General features: G+C 51.7%; 1 protein-coding gene across 4 annotated transcripts in view; it reads right to left on the bottom strand.

The window, feature by feature from the left end:
• STXBP1 (syntaxin binding protein 1) overlaps positions 1-14926 on the bottom strand; it is a 73655-nt gene that overhangs the window by 4794 nt on the left and 53935 nt on the right. Inside the window, exons 12-19 of one of the 4 annotated variants that reach the window (XM_047699755.1) lie at positions 13910-13975; positions 13099-13179; positions 11074-11212; positions 10284-10393; positions 8905-9006; positions 7023-7108; positions 4065-4219; positions 2403-2528 (exon numbers count right to left, since the gene is read on the bottom strand). In XM_047699755.1, the coding sequence (XP_047555711.1) occupies positions 2419-2528; positions 4065-4219; positions 7023-7108; positions 8905-9006; positions 10284-10393; positions 11074-11212; positions 13099-13179; positions 13910-13975 (849 nt within the window). In that variant the 3' untranslated portion in view covers positions 2403-2418. The other 3 variants (XM_047699757.1, XM_047699756.1, XM_047699758.1) reach the window with 3 other exon arrangements.

The raw sequence follows: 14926 nt of genomic DNA, 5'->3' as shown, positions 1-14926 counted from the left end.
CCTTCAACCGGCACCTGGGGAAGAGAGGCGCCAGAGGACCGAGTGGGCGTTGGTAGCCACAATCGGGGCCTGCCAGGGACACCCTGACCCACTGCTGAGCGGGAAAACTCATCTCTTAGAAGCTAAGTCCCTGCAGACATTGACGTTGACAGGAGACAACCCCGGTCCTCGCCTGTCCTGCTCTGTCTTCGTCTTTGGTCACCTGCATAATCACAACAGAAGGGGGCAAGTGCTATCTTTACCTGCCTTCCGACCTCCCCAGGATTAGGGCTCCTTGTCTTGCCTTTTCCTAACGGAACGCTAAAACACCACACTGCCCCCCTGCCAAAAGCATTCCAGAAGCCAAGAGTATACAACTCGAGTCTATTCCTGTTCTCTGCTCAGACAGCAGCCAGGATCCTCTGTGCTGACTGAACACGAAACAGAGGAAACCAGCCTGCGAGGGACAGGCTGCTTCTGAAGCAGGGACTCCCAGAGCGAATCCTAGCGGGAGCGCCTGGGATCTGCGTTTGAGTCTTTCAGACCCTGTAAGGGATCTGTCACTGCTGCAGCCGGACTCGGCATCTGTCCTGCAAGTCTTAAAATATATCCTGCAGCGAATGCCGGTCGCCCCCCCGCCATCTGTGCACGGAACCGGATGTCTCTGATTACCAACCGACCAAGGTACATCTTCTGAACAAGGACTTTTTTTTTTTTTAAACAATGACTATTTCTTAACATTTGCTTTAATTCACCACCTACTGGCTGCACTTTCTAGGGGAAGGCAGCTGGGCAGGACGGGAGGCAGCCCAGAGCCAGGGCCGTGCAGGCTCATCCCACCGGCCGCTCCTCCCCTGCTGCTGCCCGGGGGAGCCACCGCTCAGCCACAGGGAGGAAAGAGGAGAGAAGCGGCACAGCTGCCTGTTCTGACCTTTAGAGCGAGTCCTTTTTTGGCCCGAGCACGTTCTCTGCATACAAACAAGCACGCTTCCGGTGCTCCCTGGTTATGACTGCAAACGCGTGAGTGCGGGCCTGCAGGCTGAGGCCCCCGAGCTGAATTACTGAATTAGACGGTCAGAGCTCGAGGCGCCTGGGGCCCTGCGATCCAGCCTCTCTCCTTTCTGCACACTGTGTGCATGGGCGGGGGGGTGGGGTGTGGTGTGTGGAGACGGGACCTCCTACAGTCCCACAGGTGGGCTCGGGTCCAGGCCTCGCCACTGCTCGCAGGTGACTCCTGCTCCATGACTCTCTGGGCCACATCTCAGCCTGGGTGGGGGGTGTGGGGGGTCCGGGGAAACCGTCAGTGGGGTGCACGAAGTCAGGCACACAGAGTGTGGCCTCATCCCAGACTGCATACGAAAGCCACAGAGTGACTAATGCCACAGTGGAGTTCTTCAGGAACCGTCTGTCATGTAACACACCGGAGGTGGTTCCTAACACACGGGATGGATGGCAAGAGGGAGGAGGGAATGAGGACAGGAATAAAAGCTGGATAGCCTCCCAGACAGACACGGGCTTCCTGGGTAACAGGTAAAGGCACGAGCGTGGTGGGAGAGAGAAGACACACTCCCTCAAACAGCACACTGTGTGAGGAACGGGTCTTAACCGAAAGGTTCTCAGATCTCACTAAGAGACTTCAGTGCGAGAGAGGGGTATGATGACTCAGCTCTGGGAGAAATCCACAGGAAAATGAAAATAAAAGCGATTACTGAAAGAGTAAGTGACTACTAAGGGCTGTTTCCCCCAGACCAACATGAGAGCTGAGCTTTCCAGTGGCGGCTGGGGTTCACCACGTACACGGTGGCTCATGACACCATCACCGCTTAGAAACTGTTCCTCGAGCTGAGTGCCTGTCCTGGGAAAAAGACTTTCCGGGTCTAACCACCACGGACGTGGAGTCTACTCTGACGCGCTCTGACGCGCTCCAACGAGCCTCCTTCATGATCAGGTGCCCGCCGATGTCTCCACTGGACCTCTGTCTTCGGAGGATGGCCCCTCGAACGCCTGCAGGCCTCACGCTCTAGTTCCCACCCCCCAAAGGCAGGATGCTATGTGTTCCCTGCCTGGTCCCCATTCCCCCGGGGCCTCCAGCATCCCTCAGCTTCAGCTCCTCTGAAGGACTGGGTCGCAGCAGTTACGAGCACTTTCGGATTAAAACCCAGGGGGCGGCACTGCCTGAGCAGCAGGTGACGCAGGGCCCGAGTGAGCTGGCAGGCCGGGGCCCAGAGGCCCTCGCGGCAGGGTCTGTGAAGGCAGCACCGGACACATTTTCAATCGGTGTTAAGAACTGCAAGCATTTTCTTGTTGAAAGAAAATCAAATAAATAAACTAAAAAGGGAAAAAGAAAGAAAAAGTGTGACGGAATAATCAAAGAAAACCCTTCAGAGTGGAAGAGTTTCTTTTCTGTAATAAGCTGCTTTTACTTTGTTTCTTTGGCTCTCACTCCATTGTTGGAGCCTGATCCTCAAAAGATACCCTAGAGGACTCCCTGAAGTCGGGGTGTCTCAGGTCCATGAGAAATTTGGTGGGAGTGAGAATGTGAGTAGAACCTGCGGGAGAACAGAGTCCAGCTGACTGCTTGAACAACGGTACGTTATAGGAACATGCCAACTCAGGTCTACGTTTTATGCAGCCAATGAGGTACAAGAAAGCAGGACGCGAGCACGCGCACGCGCACGCAGGCCTCAAGGACAGCCGGCATGCACGAAGCAGGGGAGGCCGCGCTGCGGACGTCAGCTGTCTGCGCGAGGCTGCTCCGCGAACCAGGGCGACTTTCTCTCCCCGGGGTTCCGCCCCCCAACAGGGAACTGCCAGTCGGGACCAAAGTCGAAGTGGGGGATTTACATCAAAGCCTGGCTGTGACAGCTTCTGCCCAGGAAAGCTGCATTTGAGCTGAAAATCATCAGACGTGTGCATGCAACACACACACACACACACACACACACACGAGTAGGAGATAGAGCGCTTTATCACGGGGTCCATGTAACAAAAAGGAGAAAACAGTACAGGGAGAAGTGGTGACCAGGTGGGGAAGTTCCAGGGAATGGGGAGGGGAAGGAGAGGATGTCCAATCTCTCCACTGAGTGGTGGTCTCTAGAAAGGGGGTTGACAGTGCGAGGTCCATCTTGACACACCCAGGAATGGCCACATGGACTGGTCTGCAGAACCTGGTCACTCTGAGAGCTGGGGGGCACTGTGACTGGGCTGCCCCAAAGCAGAGGTGTAAAACAGACACAGCTTGTAGAGGTGAGGGAAAGGCCAGGGCAGTATGTGCTGATAGCCTTTAGTCAATCAAGGTCAAGAGGCACCCTGGGCAGGTGTAATCCATTTTGTTAAGGGCAACATGGGGCCGAAAAAGGCATTTAGAGAAAGCATGATCTTTCTCCGCTTACTCTTCTCCTTCCAGCCCTAGAAACTGTGGAAAGGAGTAAAGTCTTCCGCTGCCTTAATTCAGCTCTAATGAGTTGCTTCCTTTCTTCTTGAAAGGAAACACAAGAAAGGGTGCGGCCGACCTAGAAGTGGTTGGAACCGTAAGGCGGCGGGGCCCCTCGCAGAGTCCGGCAGTCGGGCCGGTATGTTTCGGGCAATATCTGCTCTCACGCTGTGTCTGTCCGTCTCCAACTGACACGTAAAGGAGGCGGCGAAAATTTACCTTCCATTCACGGAGCGTCTTCCGTGGCTCAATGCTAGGAAAATGCAAAGTCCCACCTCAGGCTCAGCGTAAGGCTGTAAGTGGGTGTTCTTAACCCCGTTGGGTTGGGTAAGGAAATTGCGGTCTACCCAGAGGTGGGGCACTTGCTCAAGGTGACCCACTTGGCAGTGGCCCAGCGGGGACGGGAGTCTGGGTGCGTTGGAGTCTGTGATCTGGCGCTTCCCACTGCCGCAGCTGCCTCTCATCATGAGACCCAGTGCAGACACGAGGAAAGAACCCTCGGCCCGTAGCTGCGGCTGTCCACAAGCGTGTCTAGAGACTAAGCTTTGCAGGGGCAATGGAGAATCGAAGACAGAACGAAACACCGAAGCATGGAATGGGTCAGAGTGCGATGAAGCGGCCCCTTCCGTCTGGAGTGCGCGCCCCCACTCACCTATCAGCACTTCCCACTTTCCGTTGGCTTGGGTCACCTCGTAAGCACAGCGCATCTCATTCAGGCTCACGCCCCCAAGGATGAAAACGATGAGGCGGGGGCCGCTGCGGTACTCCCCCGGGGCCTTATTTTTATGCCAGTGCCCGTAGCGGGCGCTGGGGTCCGCGGGACAGGGAAAGGGGAGAGGGAGGGAGGGAGAGGGAAAGAGAGAGAGATTAATTATGTTTATCCGCACTGAAGCATTTAGTATTCCATACCTCAATGACTTATTCATACATTCGTCTGTACACCAGTGACCGAAACAGAGTAGTAGAGGTGTTGGTTCAGCTGAGCCACTGCGCAGGTTATCAAAGGGTCTGGTGGCCCATGCTGCGAGCCTGTCACTCTCTTGGAAACATGTAGGCAACAGGCAGGCTCAAGATAGCTTTAAAGTTTGACGGGTTACATCCCACAGCTTCGCCCCTCACGGTGCTTGATGGGCTTCTGCTCTCGAGCGTACAGGTTTCTGGGCTTGTCTGGGACACTCCGCTGGCAGTGAGCAGTGACGACGGAGTCAAGGGCCGTCTTCAGGTTGGCATGCTGATTCACGCACTGAGCACCTCACCGGGCCACGGTCTCCCCTAGCACTGGGGTGGCGACCCGAGGGAGATTCAGCTGTGCCCACCAAGAGCTCGCGGCTTAACTGGGGTGGGTGGGGAGGAGGAAGCAGGTTGGGATCGTGGTACCGAGGAGCTCAGTGCTACCGGGACACACACAGGGGAGGGCCTTCTAGCACCATTCGGGCCTCACTGGAGAAGTCTTCCCAGGAGCTGCCCCTGAAAGGCATTTCAGTGGTGGGACGGTTCCCAGAGGGGCTCTCCCGCCCCTGGGCTTCTCTTAGAAAGTGTTCACCTTGTCCTTAGAAACAACGAGAAATGAGTTGCTTCCAGGTTAAGAAAATGGGGGAAACAAAACAAAAAGCAAAACAAGGAGAGCGAGTCTCTACTGAAATTTCCACCCTTCTCCCTGACTATTGACAGCATTAAAGTCACTTTCCAATCCTGAAGGTGCCGGGGGTCAACCCAGAGAGAGAATCCTTTGACAGTCTGCCATTGTCAGCCCACCTCGCTGTGGCACTACCAGGAATTTTGAATTTCACCCTGATGTTGGCAATCAACATCTGGCCTCAACAACTGGGGTCAGAGGGGATGCACAATGCCACAATGCCACAGGGGCCACGTGGGCCTCCAGCCTCGGCCCGAGAGGTCTGAAAGTGAGGGCTGGGAGGCAAGAGAGAAGACGGGCAGGCAGAGCATGAGCAGGGAGCACGGGGAGTTCATCCGGCAGGGTGTGCTACTCCAGGGCCCCGGCACACCCTCTTAGGGCTGTGAGCTCCTATTCCAAGCTCAGGTGGTCACGGGCAGTTGCCAGGAGCCACGCCAGGCTCTCGCTGTTGGAGAAAAACAACGGCACCCTGGCCGGCTGCCACCCCAGGAAAGGTGCTGCTCTGGGTCAGGGAACAGCCTGGACCACATGTACGAGAGAGGCCAAGAGGAGCCTAGAGGTGAAAAACCTTTAAGGCTCATCACAGAGCAAAGCAGGAAAGGCTTCCTGAGGCTTGGCAAGGAGGGGAAAAAGAGGAGACGCTTCTGAAAACAGACCCTGGAAGATGCCGTGAGTGACCAAGAAAATGGAGCGCTGGAGAACCCAGGGAAAGAAGCATGGATTGCGATCTATTCCCATCTCCAAGCTGAAACATCTGAGCATCACCAGGTATGTGACAGAAACCCAGTAAACCCAAGGCATCCACACTTCCATCATCTATGTATCCATCAAGAATTATTCGGAGAAATGCAGCTCTGTGCAGACCACGTGTTCATCCCCTTCTTAATTAATTCTAGAAGTAACTCATCACAAGTGAAAGCAGAATACACTGAGCACCTACTTTGCGCCAGGCTCTATTTTAGCAACACAAATCCTCACCCTCACGAGGCTGACGTTCGAGCTGGGGGAGATTGGCCGTAAACAAGAGAAACGCAAACACTTTATGACGTGCTAGTTTAAACTATGGAGTGGACAGAAAAGGAACGGGGGAGACAAGGTACTGGGGGGAGGCTAGCACTTTTTTTCTTTATTTTCTGTAAAACCTTTATTGAGAGATAATTCACGTCCTACAATTCCCTCATTCAGCACGTGCAATTCGGTGGTCTTCAGTACAGTCACAGAACCACGGACCATCACCAGTCAATTTCAGGCTATTTTCATCACCCCGGAAAGAAAGTCCATACCCATTAGCAGTCACTCCCCATTCCCCCACCCCAATGCCTGCCCCCCATCCCCAGCAATCACTTATCTACTTTCTGTCTCTACAGGTTGCCCAGTCTGGACATTTCAATGTGTGGACTTTTGTGACTGGCTTCTTACACTTCATATAGTGTTTCCAGGCTTCACCTATGTTGTGGCACATGTCAGTGCTTCATTCCTTTCTTTGGCTGGATAATATTCCATTGTATGGACACACCATGTTTTGTTTACCCATTTATCTGTTGATGGAAATTCGGGTCGTTTCCACTTTTGAGCTATTATGAATAGAGCAGCTAGGAACACTGGTGTAGTGTAATGTCTAAAAGGATAGTTAGGGAAGGTGGAGGAGATAAGGGGCAAGCCACGTAAATATACTGGGGACAGATCATTTCAGGCAGAGGGGAAAGCAAGTGCAAATGTCCTGAGGCAGAAGTAAGCCTGTGTGCAGAGAAGGAAGCTAGCATGGCAGAAGTGGAGAGAATGAAGGGAGGAGTAAGGAATGAGTCAGAGTGGAGTGGGAGCCGGAGGGTGAAGGGCCTGCACTCTGACTGTGATGAGAAGCAGTGGGAGGGTTCTTGTGGATACTGCTGCTTCCTAACAGGACTACCGTGTGGCTGACAATGTACCAGAGATGGTCCCACTTCTCCCCCTCACTGGCTCAGGGTTCTCACTCACCTGACTGCGGTGGTACTAAAGGAGGCAGAGGAGCGCGTAGAGATATAAGGGTAGTGCTTGGTATCAAGTTTGTCTTCAATAGTGTCCTGGAAAGAAAAGAGACAGATATTTGGATTTTGCCATTTGTTTGAGAAGGGCTGACAGAACCAAGGCAAGATGATTCAAAGAACAAGTCACTTAGCACAGTGACACGGCCAAGTTTGCAACGACCAGAGCTCCCCCGCCCTGCTGCCCACTGCAGATGCCTCACGCTGTGCTCCGCAGGGCCAGATGCTCTACAACAGGCTGGTGCACTGAGATCAGTCTGCAGGTCTGCTTCTTTAAGAGAAGTTTAAAAAATAAAAACTGCAATGGGGAGCCTGGTTGGCTCAGTTGGAAGAGCAGATGACTCTTGACCTTGGGGTCCTGAATCCAAGGCCCATGTTGGGTGCAGAGATTATTTTAAAAAATCACCTTAAGCAAAACCAGACCACATTAATTTTCCTTGCTTCTCTTCTATTTTTTCTTTTTCTTTTATATTCTATGTGAGGTACGAATGCTGCATTCTGTCCAAAAAAATCCTGACACTTGCCTTCAGTCTTGTAGAAACTAGGCACAGGCAGAATCTCACAGGCAAGACCAAACCTTACACCTTCAGTTTTCCAAGGGTTTAATTATGTGGTGGGTGGATTCCAGCTATGCACCTCCGGCTGCCTAGAAATCTCCACTCCTCTTAACAGCTACCATGTGAAGCCTACACTTGTCTTCAGGGGGCTGGGGAGAGGAGCCGGAAAAGGGAACAGAGAACAAAGGCGCAAATGAGACAGAGGGGTGGGCTTTAATTACATTGCAAAGAAATGTAATTGGTTTCTAGATGTTCATGTTCACCCATCCTTTTGGATTGTGGGTTTTAAAAATAGGAAGTTGACTCAGTACAAATATTTAAAATATACTTATTTTAACATATAAGTCAGCAGGAACATGGACTGCTTGAATTGACAAAGGAATTCTGGGAAAGTCCCTTCATTGTCAGGACCCCAGTCCTGTCCACCTACAGAGAGCAGGAGCTGGACAGCGTAGCTCCAAGACCCACACCAGAGATCTATGGGGCAGGATTCTAAGCAGGGTTTCTCTGAGCTACAAGCAGAGAGCAGAAGGACAACTCACATTCACAAATATGAAACACGTACTATAAGCAAGGCACAGAGCCAAAGGACACGAGGTAAGGGCAGAGGCCAAGGTATAAAAAGCTGACGCCAAACACTGAATGGATACATATACATAAAGGGTATCCCTGACACACACTACAGGAGGCCGGGGCAGCCTCTGTGGTGCTGGGCGGTCAGACGGGAACAGTCAGACCTGTATGGTCAGACTGTATGGGAACAGTCAGACCTGACGGGGACTTTGCAGGAAGGCAGGGTTCAGAAGTGGAGAGGGAGAGCACCACAGGCAAGGGACAAATGTGAACAGAAGAGCAGAGGCAGAAACATGCCTGCGGGGTCCCTGACTGACGGGGAGTCTTAGGGAGGGACTGGCTCAGGTGGCATCCCTAAGGCCACTCCACACCCTCACCCTTGGAGGGGCACCTGCTACCCATCTGACGTGTACATGCTGGGATGTGTTTGGTTCTTTGGATACAGCACCATCGAGGGGTCTCTACTATGGGGCTATGTCATAGGGGTCATGGGGGTCTGCATCTGGTAGCCTCTTCCTAAACCCTCAGGACAAGGCTGTGGGGCCTAAAAGAGCCCTAAGACCGGATACAAATCCTCCTGGACAGATAAGCCCAGGCTATCCCTGCCGCCCCACAGCAGGTGAAGCCGCAGGCCTCTAGGCCTGGACGTGAAGAGCCCCAGCCCTGGCTATCGCCCCCACACCCACACAGCCCTCCCTTGCTGACCTCCATGATGTCTTTAATGATCGGGGTCCACCGAGAGAGCTGGTAGGTCTGCTCGCTGATGCGCTCCTTCCGCTCTGGCTTGCTCCTGCGGCGGAGCGTGGACTGAGGGCAAACACATGTGAGATTAGATGGAGTCCTGGATCATTTGGGCCCCTGAGACTTTGCTGGCCCTTGGAAATTGCTCCTGAGGACTCCTTCAGAGAGTCAGCACTGGCAGAGTACAAAGTGGGAGGGGTTTTCCTGGGAAAGTTCAGCATGTGCCCCTTAGGCTTTTGCCCAAGAACTTGGAGCAAACTTGGCTCTTTAAAGCCATTAAAAATGGCAAATGCAGATCAAACATATAAGTGGCATTCAAATAAATCCCGGTAGTGGGGCCCCGGGAGGCTCAGTCAGTCAAGCGTCTGACTCTTGGTTTCAGCTCAGGTCATGGTCGCTGGGTCATAGGATTGAGCCCCGCATCAGGCTCTGTGCTCATTGGGGAGTCTGGTTGAGATTCCCTTTCCGTCTGACCCTCCCCCAACTGGCAAATACACTCTCTCTCTCCCTGCCTCCTGTCTCTGTAAAATAAATAAAATCTTGAAAAAAAAAAATCCTGATTGTTACAAACATAGTTTGCTTTTAATTATAGGAGAAAATACCGCTCTGGATAGGACTTGGTCTTTGATTTTGCTTCAACGGTCCAGGTGCACAAGTAAACCATCTCCACTCCTATTTGGGTGCCTCTTATGAACAAAGGTCTAAAAACACCGAACTATGTCCAGTTCTAGGTCTCTGGTCTGGGCTCTGGGACAAAGTTTTTGACTCTAAGATTCCAAATGAAGTACATTTGCAACTCCAGCTTTAGGGCACTGCTGTGTGACTGACTCCCCATAGGAAGGAGCTATACACTGAGGTTCCTAGCAGAGAGCTCTGAGAGGGCTCAGGCCTCCTCCTCCAGCTCTGGAGTCCCTGTGCTGTGTGGCTGGGCTTCCCAGACACCCTGCCCTGGCCTGGTTCTGAATCATCACCAGTGAAGGACCAAGTGGCAAACAAACCAGCTTGATGCTAAGCATCGTGTTCTTGCCCTTTGCAGAAGATGCTGGACCTGGGTGTGCAAAGGTCGAGCCAGACTGACCTCAAGACCCAGAGGATGAAGCTGGTGTGACTGGGGCTGGTTTCAGACACAGCTCAGCTTTAATGGCTCTGTGCAAATCTTGGTTCTGGGAGTTACACTTCTATTTTAGTACATCTCTATGCCTTTATTCCCTCCAATTTTATGCTTTCTCTCTCTCAGTGTTGAGTGTATCACAAGTCACCTTAAGTAAATCAGGGGAGAATAGATAAGACACGCCAGCCTCCCTTCTGCCTCTCCCTCCCCATAGGCAAGGCTGGCCCCTTACATCAGTGACGATGGGCACCCCCAGGTGAGCCATGTTGGTGATGATCTCACTGTCCTCTGGGGGGATCTGGGCGTGCTGGATCAGTTTATTCAGGTTCTCCTCAGTGATGCCTGTGAGAACGAAACCCCTGGTCACCGCACCTGGCCACTGTCATCACACAGTCAGAAGCAGAGCCGATCACCTAGGTGGGACTGTGCCCATTCTTCTCCTCAGAGTTACCAGAAATGAATCTTCACCACATCAACTTTACTATAAGATGAGGACAAAAATCAACATTTCGATTCCATTCTAGCCACTCTGTCCCAGGCTATGACCAACAGTAACTGTCCCATTATGGTCTATATTTCCATCTGTCTCCTGGTTCCCAGCCACCCCTGCCCACCCCACCCACACTTAAGTCAAGAGTCTCAGTGTCCATTTCCTGCACAGCAGACACTTCTGGGCAACTATGATGTGGGTAAAAATCAGTTATTTAAAGGCAGAGATTACCAATGTGATGCAAGCATCTGGCAGACGTGCCCTCACAAACTAGCTTTGCGGTCGGTGGCCTCTCCCTGCTCCCACCCATCCCTTCCACGGATGCCACAGCTTTATTCCCTCTAGAATTCAGTGCCTCCAGTTGCAACTCATTTGCTTACATCTCCCCAAGGGTAAAGAGCCCCCAGGATCTCCGTATTAAATCCCCTCTCCATGTCTCCTAAACTACTTTTCTACTTTGTCTTCTCTCTCCCACCTGCCTCGTTTGCCCAAGGAAGGGCCTCTCCCCTCTTCTCTATCCCACCGTTCCTACCATTCTTCAAAAAGATGTAGAGAAGGATGATGCGGATTTTGTCGTAAGTGCTGACATTTGCATCCAGCAGAATGGGGACGATGGCTCTCATGGGGTCCTTGATCTTCTCCCCTTCAGCATCTGTGCCCATGGCCAGGTCCTGCAGAAAACACATGACGTTGGCCCCATTCGTGGTGACAGTCTGGATGGATGGGAACTATTAGACAGTTGGTGGTCCATAAGTGGGATTTGGGCTTCCCCTTCACGACGCCCCATCCTCAGCACTGGCGTCATCAGCATTGTTTCCTATGGCGTCAGTGAGAAGTGTTGACAGCCCCAGGGTTCACTTTGCAAAAACAGAAACCACCGTGATTTTTTCCGCCATCTTTGAAGGCAGGCAGCTCCCTCCGGGTGAGTGGCAGCGTACCTGCGCCGACTCCTCAGGTCAAGCCTCAATCCTGGTAGGGCCTCCAGATGTACAATGCCCTGCTGAGGGATCAGGGCTGAAAGAGGAGCACTTCGCACACTGGACAAGCTTTGGCATTTTAAGGGGCCGCTGCCGGGCTAGACTCTTCCCATGCTCCCCGTTGGCACTTCAAGATACGCTTTTTGAGTTTTAGCTACTCTAGGTTTTTGACCTGTTTTTAATCTTCCAACCACTTTTAGGGCGAGAAAGAAAACAAGGACTCCTGAACCGCAAATCCAACCCAGGCAGATGAAGAAGGAGAGAGGGGCTGGCAAAAGGAGGACAAGAGAGAGCACAGTGATGCCCCACTTCAGGACTCGGGCAACAGTCAGATCCGCTGTGGAGGGGCCAGAGAGGGCGGCACACTGGCCTCAGCAAACCAAGAACCCTTCACTCTGTTCTCAGAGACTGGCGGCTGCCACTCCCCCTGGAGCCCGGACAGGGCTGGCCTTCATGAAGGTTCCCGCCTCTAAGACCCCACGAGTCCATAACCGTCTCGGTCTCGAGTTCATGGTCTGTCCAGGTTGAGGAAGGTGAGCGCCCCCAGGCCCCTTCACCTCTCAGAGCTACCACCAGCCTCAAAGACGTTTGTTCAGCGGGACCCGAGTCCAATACTCTCTAAAGGGCCATTTCAATGTAACGAGTTCAACAAATACTATGGAGCACTTCCGAAAAAAAGTACTTTGCCAAGGATTCACCCTGACCACATTTTTACTGATGTAGGGATACCCCATTTCCGGACAATCCAGTTCTTTTGGAGAGGACACCCTGTGCTTGCCAGATTGCCCTTGAAACTGATGGACTCTCGCGGGGCCACCTCCCCTTGGAAGAGCGTCTGTGAATCAGGACAGGTCCGACAAACCCAAGCTGGCCTGTCACATCACGCCAGAATTTGTAAATCTCAGCTTCACGCTGAGAACCCGAGCCATTCTTTCCCACTGAGGCTTCACGCTCACTTAACGCCCTCCCTTGCCGTAGCAGCTGACCCTAGCTGAGGAACGTTCTCATACTGGGAAAACGGAAGGCCAAGTTTAGTGACTCCACACAACACTCCTGGAAAATGTGGCAACATTGTTATTTCCCTTTGCAGATGAGGAAAATAAAGCAGAAATGGGCACATCAAACAAATCAGTGACAGAGATAGAACTCACATCCCAAACTGCTGATTTTCAGTCCTAATTGTGATCAGGGAGGCTGTGGGTGAGTTTCTGACATGCTACTGCACTAGCTTTCCACAGCATCTAGGTCTCCAAAGCTGGTGTGGCCACGGCAGGAGAAAAATACACTCAGAATATAAAACTCAGCTGGCCTTGTCAGTATAGGGCTCAGAGATCCATATATCTCTCTAGACATTCCGGGGAGCCAGTAGAAAGCCAGACATGCAAAATCCAAATGACACAGCATTCCAGACCAATCTAGTCCCTACCATTGAGAGCGGAAGTGCACTGATTGGCTCCAGAGTTGAGACAACGTGATCTAGTAGACTTCTATATCCTATGATTCTGCAGGATGTTCAAGGTCAGACGTTACAATTCAGCTGGGTCAATGGGCATGGCAGAAAGAGAAGGAAAGGTTCCTACCTGCTCTACCCGGCAGAGTTTATCCACGGTGCCTTGGTAATGCTTCATGCAGTCCTCAGCCAGGTGCAGGTGAGTCGAATACTGGGAAAACGCAGAGAATGTGTGATCAAGAAATCACTCACTGACTTGTGCAATATTTACTGAGCTCCTACTACGTATAAACACTAGGCAGTGTAACAGGGAGATGCCAGCCTCATAAAGGGGATAAAAAGTGCATTTCAGCAGGAAAGCAAACATCATGACAGAAAATTCTATGTGTCGAGAGAGGGGGACAAACTACATTCTCAAGGAGGCAAGTGGAGGGAGGAATCCTTTATGGGGGTGGGGTGGTATGATGGTTCTACAATGTGTCCACAAATTCTTGGATAGCCCTCCTTCTAGGAGGTGGAGCTTAATTCCTCCCTCCTTGGGCATCAGTGGGATTCAGTGACTTGCTTCTAACAGAGAGTGTGGAGGACATGATGTAGGACACTTCAGGTCAGGATGGAAAAGGCTCTGTGACTTCCTCCTGGCTCTCTCCCTCAGGTCACTCATGCTGGGGGAGGCCAGCTGCCATGTCATGAGCACACTCAAGCGGCCCAGGGTAGGGGCCTGTGATGTGAGGAATTGAAGGATAAAGAGAGACAAAGATGAAGAGGAGGAAAGAAAGTCATAGCAAATAAGCTATCCAGCCTTTCAGCTTTTCCTAATAAAACTGGAAGTTGATTAAGAACCTGTGGATTTCAATGTATCAGTCAGTGGGGCCCTGAGAGGTCTTATTGCAACTGTTGATATCCTCAAGATTCAAATCCATTATTTGGGATTGTCGTACCTTGCTGAGCTCTTTCTGGTACTGGGGCATCTTCTTCAACATCTGGGACAGGTCCCGCATGGTGGTCTACAAAGGGAAGGAAAATATATAATCTCAGTCCAATGGCCTTGACCTAAGAGGCTGTGCAAGGGTGGTGGGCACAGGGCAGGACAGCAGCCAGCACCAGACTTCCCAAATGCATGCTCAGAAATTCTCAAAATGAATCTGTTAAACCTGAGATCACTGAGGGTTTGGATTTCCAGGCCTTTGGTTCAAAAAATTATTGATCCAAATACCATGAGTATCTTATAGGTGGAGAACTGAACTCCAAAGTATAGCAATTATGTTTTATTTATTGGACTAGAAAGTTACTGAGAGCATAGTTTTTGCCAGGAAAGAGCAACTTATCTTCTCTGAGCTGCTTTTCTGCATACTCAGCTCAAGCAGTCTTGAAATTGAGTTCCTATTTTCATCCCAGCAGAAAGGCTACAGTTGTGTAGACAGGTAGGAAGAAGGTGGGAAAGGGCTGAGATGTGCATCTTGACAGGTGAAAGGGGTCTGTTTACTTGCTAAACTGTGTGACCCACCTAATTCCACTCTTATCCAACAAAAATTTACTGAATTACCATTATATGCCAGGTTAGGTGCTGGAGATACAAGAACAAAACAAACAAAAAAGAGAAATTCTTGCCTTTGCAGAGCTACCGTCTAGCAGAGGAGCCATTCCAACTTCAGAAAATCACGAATGTGGGTGCATAGGTGCACAGAGGCCCCTCACTGGTCTAGGGAGGAGTGGGGACGGTTTTCCTGAGAAAATGATGCCTGAGCCTAAGGACCAGGACTTCACAAGGCAAGGCCCAGGCAAGGAACTCAGGCATGACTGGAGCAAGGTGGTGGGTGCAAGAGGGTGGGGGCCAGACCTGATGGCCCAGTGCTGTAAGGTGTGTCCATGGGTGAGACTTGATTCTACTGGGAACAGAGTCACCAAATGGTGTTAAGCAAGGGAGTGACACAATCAGAGCTGTATTTGCCTTGACC

Source organism: Lutra lutra, chromosome 13 (assembly GCF_902655055.1).
Source record: "Lutra lutra chromosome 13, mLutLut1.2, whole genome shotgun sequence".
NCBI classification, from domain to species: domain Eukaryota; kingdom Metazoa; phylum Chordata; class Mammalia; order Carnivora; family Mustelidae; genus Lutra; species Lutra lutra.
This window is presented reverse-complemented; position numbering and strand designations above follow the sequence as displayed.